At 43.7% G+C, this 10395-nt stretch overlaps 1 protein-coding gene across 1 annotated transcript in view; it reads left to right on the top strand.

Moving 5' to 3' along the window:
* Window positions 1-1384: 1384 nt before the first annotated feature.
* Window positions 1385-10395, top strand: part of CLINT1 (clathrin interactor 1) — a 47261-nt gene continuing 38250 nt past the window's right edge. Inside the window, exon 1 of the mRNA XM_039701337.1 lies at window positions 1385-1552. Coding sequence (XP_039557271.1) covers window positions 1512-1552 — 41 coding nt within the window. The 5' untranslated portion in view covers window positions 1385-1511. The remainder of the gene's footprint in view (window positions 1553-10395) is intronic.

Below are 10395 nucleotides of genomic sequence, written 5' to 3'. Positions count from 1 at the left end.
AACTGAGTTCCTAAGCCACAGAAAAATTAAATTTGAAAGATGTACCTGAGGACTGATCCATCCACTACATTAATGAACCTCTAACACTGCTGCTAGGAAGAAGATGCTGGATTTGATGACCTGTTCAGGAAGTTCTTATATTCAAATAGATTTCATGGACATGTTCAGCAGACAGAAGCCATGAAAGTGTCTGTGTGAAAAGATACAGTGGGATGTCAGAAAACAGGCAGGAGTTGAGCTGTTCAGCTTTCCTGACATGTTCAGAGAACCACTAACTTTTAAAAGAAGTGATTTACTAGAACAGCAAGTGCCTTTGCAACTGCTCTTTCTCATGCTTTGTTTTGCCAGCTGTGATGGAAGAACTAAAATGAAAATATTTTGCATTGTATTTGGATAAAAGTTTGCAGATGTATATTGGGTTTTGGCAAAATATTTATGACACAAACACACAAACCAAAACTTACAACCAGAATGAAACTGGGCCATTTAAAGCTTATACTAAATACAACTTGTAAGAAAATAAGTGTATGTAATGAAACTGACAATCCGGATTGTCAACTCACTTTGATGACTTCACTGTTTTCATTGTAATGAATATATTTGAAGATGGCAAGTGTGTTAAAACAGCCAATATTCACCTGAGGCGTTTTTTATGTGGGTGACTGTTCCCTGGGTTTTGTCAATCAGGTCTTTCTCCAGAAGTGCAGACAAGGTTCCTGCCTGTGCAGCCCACATGCTGCACCCTCCCCTCTCTGCTTTTCCAGCAGTTTCTTTCCAAAATCTGGGTTTTGGGGATCTGGAAATTCCAGCGGCAATTCGCTCCGGAGCGTACATACACCACGATCAGCAGATGGGCGGCCATAAGGGCAGAATGCTGCTCTGAAACGAGTTCCTAAAAGCCGAGTATAAAACCACATTCTGGTCCATCATGGGTTTTACGCCAGTGTTTTGACTTTAACCAACTATTTCACAGCCTTTTTCCATCCTGCGCCTCTCCGGGCTGCGGATGCAGGCTGCAGGGGCGTGATGAGGGAGGTTTGAGGGCGGGTTCGAGGCGGGCTGTCCGTGCTCCCAGACGGGCACACCCGCTCGGTGTCCCCGCCGTGTGAGAGCGCCCGTTCAGCCCAGGACACGGCAGGCAGAGCCTCACCCCATCCCGGTGAATTTCAGCCTGGTCAATTCCACACCGGTGAATTTCACCCCGCTCAGTTCACCCTGGCGAGTTTCACCCCGGCCGGGCTCCCCTCACGCCCGCTCCCGACAGGCCCCGCGCGCACAGCCGCGAACTACCACTCCCTGCAGCCCTCGCGGCGCCCCACAGGCTCCGCGCCCCGTCCCTCCCTCCCCGAGACTCCATTTCCCTGCAGCCCGCGCGGCCACCCGACCCTTCATTTCCGGGAGCGGCGCCGCGTCCCTTGCTCGGCGGAGGCGGCCGGAGCGCGGCGAGCGGGGCCTCCTGGGGCCGGCGGCGGAGGGAGCGAGACCGGGCGGGTCTCCGGGAGGTCGGCTCCATGTTGAACATGTGGAAAGTGCGGGAGCTGGTGGACAAGGCGTGAGTACGGCGCGGCGCGCGCGGGGGGCCGGGGGCGGCTCGGCCGTGGCCCCTCAGCCGGGCCCGCGCTCCCCCCGCCCCCCCCAACATGGCCGCGGCCCCTCCCCTGCTGAGGTGGCGGCCTCACACCCCCTCTGTGCCCGCCTGACCCCGGCCCCGTTGTCTCTCCCTGCTCCCGTCCCCGTTCCCCGGTGGCTGTCCGGGGTCGCCCCTGAGCGTCCCCCCGGCGTGGCCTTGTGGTCCCTCCGGGGCTGCAGGCAGGCAGGGGTTGATTTTCAGGTATTCTGTGGCCTTTCCATTATGGCTGGCTACTTTCCCGCCCCTTTCGGGAGCATCTGGGCCCTTCCAGCTCTTGGCGATCATCGCTTCAGTTTCGGGTGCCCCCTCCTGTGCCAGGGTCCCCGTCTGCGTGTGCCCGCTTTGGTGTAGGAGCCCTTGGGATCTGTCTCTGCTGGACTGGCTCCCAGCGGGGCCCTTGGGTCCCTGAGGGGCAGCAGAGAAGTCTCTCCAAGCAGGAGTGGGGTGAGGAATCACCTGCACGTTCTCATAGAGCTTCCCAAGTCACCACTTGCTCTTTAAAGGCTTTCCCTCCTTCCTAAGAACAGGTTGCCCTGCCATTGACTCACAGCCCTGGGCTGTTCAGAGGGTAGAGGGCTGAGATGCACCCCTCACACATTTAAATAGCTCAGATATTTACAGATTTATTTCCTTGAACAGAGCCTCCTCCCGCTGAATACTTGTCAGTGGACTTGGTGATCATTGTGTTGCAGGTGGAGAGCATGATGCTATTACTGCATGTGTCAGCCACTCCTTCATTTTTGGCATGATAAAAATTTGGTATGGTGAATAACCTAGCAAAGATTGTTTTGCCTCTTCAAATAATAATTCTTTGAGGGAAAGCTTGGAGCACTCCTCCATCACTCTTTCCAGTGGTGCCCAGTGATGGGACAAGGGACAGCGGGCACAAACTGGAACACACAAGTTCTGTGTGAATATGAGGAAAAGCTTCTTTACTGTCGGGGTGACAGAGCACTGGAACAGCCTGTCCAGAGAGGTTGTGGAGTCTCCTTCTCTGGAGATATTCCAAACCTGGCTGGATGTGGTCCAGCCTGCTCCAGATGTACCTGCTTTAGCAGGGGGCTGGACTGGGTGGTCTCCAGAGCTCCCTTCCAGCCCCAGTAATTCTGTGGGTTGAAGATGTCCCTGCTCATGGCAGGAGGTTGGCCTGGTTGCTCCCTAAAGTTATTTTCCAATCCAAACCATTCTGTGTTCTGTGAGTTGTGGAATGCTAAGAGAAATAAGTGGCTGAAGGTCTGTAGATTGGTATGTCATATATATACCAAATGACAGTAATGACAAACAGTTGTACCTGCCCTTAAAATCAGAAGTCTTTCAAAACTGAAGTTCTGCTTTGAACTTTTTTTAACATTTTTGTTTTTCCAAACAGCTTTTAAAAAGGCCTGTGTGAAGTATAGGCTTAAAGATGGCAAACTGAAGAGAAGTGTCAGCTTATTCATGATACCCAACTGCTTTGCTAAAAGTGCTTTGTGCTAGACTGAGACTTTTCTAGGCCAAAATTTGGATGACATTCAAAAACCACTGTGATTAAGTTCTGCCCTGAGGAAGTTATTTACTTTTTACAGCTTCTTGTATACAAAGTCAGCCCGGGGTAAAGTAGTTTTAATAATGTGACAAATGAGGTATGAGAAGTACAGCCCTGACTTGAGTTCCAGGACCTTTCAGGGAAATAAAGTTTTTTTCCTAAGTTTTACTTAGGTACTTTTTTTTTGTCTGTAGGATTAATGATCACTGTAGCATTATAATATTGTCACTGGTTTTAAAATGTTTACTTCTAAAGCTATAAGTAAGTCCAACACTACATCAAAATCTGAATTGCAAAAGACATTCTATTTCCAGAATTGGAAAAGACATTCTGTTTCTAGAGCAGGTGCAAAAAGTGAACGATTTTTTTTGTTTTGTTGAATAAACTTCAGTTTTCTGGAAATAACATTATCCAAATAAAGCAGATTGTTTATTTAAAAAGGGGGAGGAGGGGCAGGAGGAAGGTGGAGCCTGCAGAGTAAATAGTATTTAGAGACATCAGGATCAATAGTCCCATTGTGTGTGGTGCAGATTTGTCATAATGTCTTCTGTCTTAAGGCCATGACTTACAAAATTCTCTGCAGAGGAAGCTAAATGATATAATCTGCCTCATAAATAACAGCTGATGCTGTGGCAGCAGCATACTGAACTTTAGCAAGAAACTGCTCTTCTTTCCTTTAAAGGGGAATATGATTATATGAGGATTTGGGAAATGTGCAAATAGCTTGAAATTTTCCTTGATAGCTTTGATAGTGGTTTAGAGCTCTGCATCTTGGTTCCATAGTCAGCTGATGCTTATCTTAGAGTTTCAATTTACTCATCTGGGGTTTATTTTTTTATCCTTATTTGTGCTTCAGTGGCTGAGAGCTTGGTTAGGTCAGCTATTTCAACATGAGGGACTTTTTCTTACACAATTCTCAGATGCTTTGGTGTGTGAAGGTTCTGTAGGTGATGATAAACAGCTGTGAGTTACTTTAAATGCTAAAACCCAGGTAAAAATTGTAACCTGTTAATATTCATCAAAGTCCTAGAACCAAAAAATAAGTTAGCAACTGCAAAATACATATGAGAAATTCAAATTTATATTTAGTATTTTTGAAGTATTTGGTCTCTGTATTTCTTTGGTGTGGTTGGAATTGGGCAATGAAGTTAATCAGGTAAATTCTGATTTGTAATTCTCTTCACAATCACCTCTTGTTTTTATGGTAGCATTTTCTAGTAGCTCCAAAGTATGGATCTGCATCCTGTTGTGCATGAAACAATTATTTAGATACTGAGTGGTAGTCCTATTGTAGTTGAAGTTTAGGAGGAAGACTGTGGTAGAGTATTAGATTTAGTGTTCTAGGATGTGGTGGAATCCTTTTGTTCTGCCCTTTGTTAACTTCCCTGCTTTTCATTACCAATGCAACTCCCTCTTTTAAATATTAAGTAACTGCCTTGATTAGGTTTGACTGAACAGTAATACCGTGTTTCTGGCTGAGCATTTTAAACAAGGTTGCAGTTTAAATCAAATAATTATAAAAAGCCTGTATGTACCTAAAAAATCTGCTTGTCATGAGGTTTATTCTTGCAATTTCAAAATAACCGTCAAAATTCTTCCACCCTTCAATTTCTTAATGGGTACTGCAGTGTGTTCAAGAGTTCTTAAAGTGTGTGAAATTGTATTGAATTTCTGTTGAATTTCTGGTTAGTTTATAGTTTAGAAGGTGCAGGTCTAATACTCTTATTCCTTCTGGAGTAAATTCTATTTCATATTATTATGTGAATAAATTAACTTAAGAAGGCAGCTTTTCACTTTTGTGTTCACTTGTATGGGTTCTTTTTCCCCAGTAATTCAAAACTGAATTTGGAAAGTGAACGAAACAGTTGGAAAATAAATGCAGCCCTTTGTGCTCAGCTCCTGGCTCCAGGACAGCGAACCCTGTTTAAATGGCAGAGGTTTCTGATGGCTCAGGGCCAGGGTGGTGCTTGGTGCAAAGTTGGTGAGTCAGGTGGCAGTTCTGAGTCACTCCTGAGGCAATGGCAGAGATTTCTTGTTCGATTCTCTTTTGTCACAGGCGTAGCTGAGGGCTGCAGTGTAGCTGTGGTGCCTCAGCATTCCAGGCAGGAGGTGGCCAGTTGCTGTGACAGAGCACAGAGGCACATGTCACACTGGAGCTGCTGGTGGGAGTGTGAGCTGCAGGAACATTTGGCAGGTGGGAAGGAGTCTGGTCTCCCTCCCTCCCCCTGCTCTGCTGCAGCAGGGGATCTGCAGCTTTGTCTCTGCATGCTCTGGTGAGAGCAGTCCCAGGTATTGGGGCACCCATGGCAGAGTTCAGGTTACCCCGTGCCTGCTCTGAAACAATCCTGCAGTTGTGATGAAACTTGAGGCCAAGTGTTGCATTTACTGCTTGTGAGCTGCAGGAGATGAGGATCTGCAGCCTGCCTGGTACTGTGTAGAAGCAGCTTACACAAGGAAAGTCATATTTTTATTGTTATAGGTGTATCAGTACTTTGATAATCCAATCACCAAGGGCCTTAACCAAGTTTCTCCTCACTGTATGATAACAGAACTGGCACAAGCTGTAGTCTCTGAGAGTGAGTTCAAGAGTCCTGGCTGTGGAAATACACAGTGTTATGCAATTTGGTAACTTCACTTTTAAGTCTTACTGGACATGTACATGTTGTGCTTTGTGTTCCCTGTGAGATTTCTAGGAGAGTTCTATAAAGAAAACCCCACAGCTTAAAAAAAAAAAAAAAACAAAACCACCAAGGAATATTAAGAAATCCTGTTAGAACAGGTTTTAATGTCTCAGAAACTTGGATGTATCAGCTTGGCCTAGTAGCCATGTTTAAAAGCCAGGCCATCATCTCTGTTTAGTTCTGTTGAATTTCCTCTTCTTGAAGCAGAAACTGCTGACTCTTATTTTACTGAAAGGTTCCTGTATGTTGTTAATCTGCACGAGGGGGTTCAGCTCAAAGCAGAACACAGTGTTTGTGTGTAGCAAGGCCAGCTGGACCCCTCATTGGAATAACTTTTCTCTTAATATGTCAGGTTAACATTTTTGCTGCCTGATTTCTGTCACAGACTTGTAGGACATGCAGCAGGCAGGCTGGAAAACCTTTGGACCCATTGAGATCAGATTGCTGCCTGTGTAACAGTGTGGTGAGACCTTACAGCCACTTTCTTTAAGATTCCATTGCCATTCTTAGCTTTTGTGATCTTCTGCATGCATGACCTTAATGTGAGAGAGCTCCTTTTAAGCACCTTTCCACATGTCAAAGGATAAGAAACAGTTTGATAAAAAATGGAATGAAAGTGACAGATTTGAATGTTGTTAGGACAGTATTATCCAAGTGTTCATTAGCTCAGGTGAGTGAGGTAGTTGTCACTTACTTTAAGTAAAAAGTTAAAGGAGAGAGCCTGTGAATTTCTTGCTAGTAATAGGAATATGACAGTTGCCATACTCCTGTTTTGTTCCATGCTCCTTCCAGTTGAGTTTTGTCCACCTAACTGAGCCCTGCTTTGCTAGTACTGCTCTTAGCCACGCCTTTCTAGTGGCCCAGAAGGAACGTGCTTGCACTCCCTTGTGTTAGAGTGGGAGGTGAAGTGTTGCAGAGCTGTTTCATACACTTCACAAGCTTGATGAATAGCCCAGTATATAATAGTTTAATTTCTTTTTAAATGGAGAGCAAATAGTCTTGTTTAGAATTGATTGTAATAAGGAAGCATTATAACATCTTAAGGTTTATTTTACATGTAGGCACTTGGGTCCTCTATTATTTATTCTGATGCTACATCTGTGCAAAGAGAAAGGATTTTTAGTGTTTGGGGAAAAGGAAAGATTAAAGGAGCTGTTGTCATGAGCTCCAGTAGAACTAGGCAGGGGAGAAGTTCTGGTTGATAAACAGCATGTTTTCTTTAGTGTTTCTAATTGTACAATCTGTAAAGAGGAGGGTGAATTATTGGTAAAATAGCGTGAATTACTGCTTCTGTTGTCATTGCACTTTCTTGCTGTTGCAACCTAAGGCATGTAATGACACCCTGCACTTCACTCCCAGGTCACAGATGAGGGAAGGTAGTAAGATAATTCTGTCAATTAACCAAGTCACATTGTGCTGGTAACAGTTAAAAATCTGCCTTTGTTGACTCCCAGTCTCCTGTTGCTGTCTGCTACCTCATGCTATGTCTGCAGGATACTAATGTGATAAACGCACCCCAGTCATTTACCCTACAATTACAGACCTTACAGTGACTTCTGATTGCTCTCTGCTTTTGGAATGCTCGTGTTTGCCCAGAAATAGGCAGGATCCTGTGTACCCTTAGCTGGGGCTTTTCAATCCTCCAGCCTAACTACTTTCTCTTTTTTATGTGCCTGTAATTGTTCTTATTTACAGGCGATTTTGTTGTGGTTCATGGATTTGTCCACCCAGACTACTGAGCTCTTAAATGAAATGCTATTTGCTCATTCAGTAATAGCAGGTATTATTGTAAATGATCCATCATAAAATATATCCAGCAGAAGGGTAAATGACTGTCTAACATTTGTCCATTGCTATCTGAATCTCCTGTAAACTCCTTTGCTTCAGTCACAGGATCATTTAGTTTTCTCTATATTTAAGATTTATTTTGGTTTGCATAAGCAAGATCTTCAGGGCAGTGAACACTTCCACAATTTTATGTAAGGGACAGTTAGTTAACCCTCACTGCATGAGTTATTCTCCTATTTGCTGCTAAAGAGGTGTCCTGCTGATAACTGCTTTAAAACCAGCATTTTGTATTACTATTACAAGCCAGATGATGATGATGATCTTCAGCCCTGGAAGGGTTTGTCCTTTGCCTGGTTACCAGAGAGCTGAGAGGGAGACAAAAGTCTTGGTAGTACAGAGGAGGACTGGATTTGAATGTAGCATTCTGCTCTGCAGCCAGGCATGGCTGTGTCTGCCAAGTACTTGTAACAGCAAGTTACTTCTTCAGGCTTTCCTCCTTCCCTTAAAAGACTTCCAGAAAGTTGCTGGTATTAATGAAGAAGAAAAAGGGTTCTAGTCTTTGGGCCATGTAATTGAGTATGGGAGATAAGCATCTGTGAAAGTATTTGCTCTGTTATCTCACATACATAGGTACAGTGTTCTCTTGTTTGAATATTCAGCTAGTGGAGTAATCCATCAAACAGGCAAATATGACAAGCTGATGGATTTATTAAGAGTTGGCATTAGGTAGTTGTGGCCAAGCACGCAGTTTCATCAGCGCACTGCAAGTGGTGCTTTTGTTAGTGCTCTTTCAAATGTGTTATTGCCATTTTACACCCTGTGGTAGCTGACAATAGTCTGTGTTATGTTGTGTAAGGCTAGCTCAGGTGTTGGCTCTATGTATTTCCAAGGAATCTGTGATGTATGTGTGACACCTCTGTGTTCTTGAAATGGTCTCTAAAGCAGAGCTTTGTGTGTCCTTGCCAGGCAGGACTGGGCTCCTGCATGAAACTGGTCAAGGATAAGAGCCTTACCTACATCACTGTGTGCAGCTGTGGTCAAAAGGATCAAGGTGTTTAACTCATTCCTACGTTAATTCCTCTTGGTTGTGTTGCCAGTCAGTATATTACAGAATATTAGCTGATTTGCATAATTTTTTCATGTACAAGGTATCATTACTTCTGTGGCATTGGACACACTACTGCTTTCCCTCCTCAGGCTTTTGCTATTTCAGTATGCAACTGGAAGTGTTGCAGTTGGCCTAAAATACGATCTTGAAATGCTGATCCAATTCTTTTATATTTGTCTCCATTCATTTTGAGTGTTAAATGAATTTCTGTATTTATATGAAAATTATGTTTATTTCTAAAAGCAAAGATGAGCATTGGAGAATGAGTGAAGCATTGCTTCACAGGATGAAGAACACAAAAATGTAATGATTGAAAGCTGTGTGCCTCATTCTGGAACTTTTGGAATATCTTTCATTGATTTATTCTGAAGTGTGAGTACAGCTTGTCCAAAGTCATAATACAAGAATTCCAATGTGAACTCGTCTCCAACATCCAGGGTGTAACTGGCCTGTTGACCTGTTGCTTCAAGTATGTTTCAAATACTTTGCTGGCATGTGCTTGATGAGGAACTTCAGCTTCCAAATTACCACTGCATACTCTGAACTTAAACTGAGATGGTATTTAGGGAAGAGGGGCAGGAAATTGAAACTTCTTGAGAAGAACTGTTCCCTTTAATAGTTTTTTTACTGATGTAATGATGTACAACAGCATAACATTTTGTTAAAAGTTGGCAGTTTCACAGACTTTGTTTAAATGCTTATTTCAGTTTTTTTGTGTTTGTAAGGCAAAACTAATGTAGGGCAAGATAATGAAAAGCAGAATTAGTAGCAAATGTACCTAGTGAATAAAGTAGTCAGATTTGCAGTTGGTCTTTTTCCAGCTCCTTGTAGTGATCTGGATCTCATTGACACAGGGCAAATATGGACCCAGTTAGACAAGGATTGACAGCTGCTGTCATGTGTCAGTTTGGAGCAGGAGCTTTATTTACCTGTTCCATTTGGAATGAAGAGCTGTTTGTTGCACAGCTAAAACTTGAACGATGCTTGGTAGCCTCTTTAGAAGGAGCAGTTGTGTAGAAGAGCAGAACTCTCCAGAATGAAATGGTCCTCCTGTTTTGCCTCTGGGAAACAAGATCTGATTCTAACTGGGTTGTACTCATTTTTTCAAAAGATATTCCAAGGCAAGGTCATGTGAAATTGTTATAAGTTGTTACCTTACTTCTTTTCAGAAAGCTCTGTAGGCTGTGGTGCTCTGAGTACACTTATTTTTTCAGTACCAGTTAGAAAGAGTATTCATTACTTACTCTTGCATTGTGTCCTGTGTAATGATGGTGTTTGGGTTGCTGTGTGAGGAATTGGAAAGAGGAACAGACCCAACTGGAAGCTCTTTCTCTCCCAAAAGGACTTTTTAGATTGTCTGAGTTTGAGTTAGAGTAGTTCCCAAAGCTTTATTTGCCATACAATTGTGTTGCACGTTTGAGGAAGCAGTGTTGCGATGGGAGAGGAGAGGGACCCTCAAAGTTCTCACATGAGTGGAGAACATTGGACACAGGTTAAATCTCCCCTTGTAGTTGCCCTGAAATCTCAAACACAGTCAGCACTTTCACCAATAAGAAAACATAACCCAAGCCACGAAATCAGAGTTTATAGTTTCACAGTCGGTGTCAGCGTAGGCTGATGGTGAAAGAGGTTTCACAGCCTCCTGTCTGCCACAGCCTGCACA

This window comes from Passer montanus, unplaced genomic scaffold (assembly GCF_014805655.1).
Source record: "Passer montanus isolate IOZ18808 unplaced genomic scaffold, ASM1480565v1 scaffold15, whole genome shotgun sequence".
NCBI lineage: Eukaryota > Metazoa > Chordata > Aves > Passeriformes > Passeridae > Passer > Passer montanus.
The sequence above is the reverse complement of the archived record's forward strand: the minus strand, read 5'-3'. Positions and strand labels throughout refer to the sequence as shown.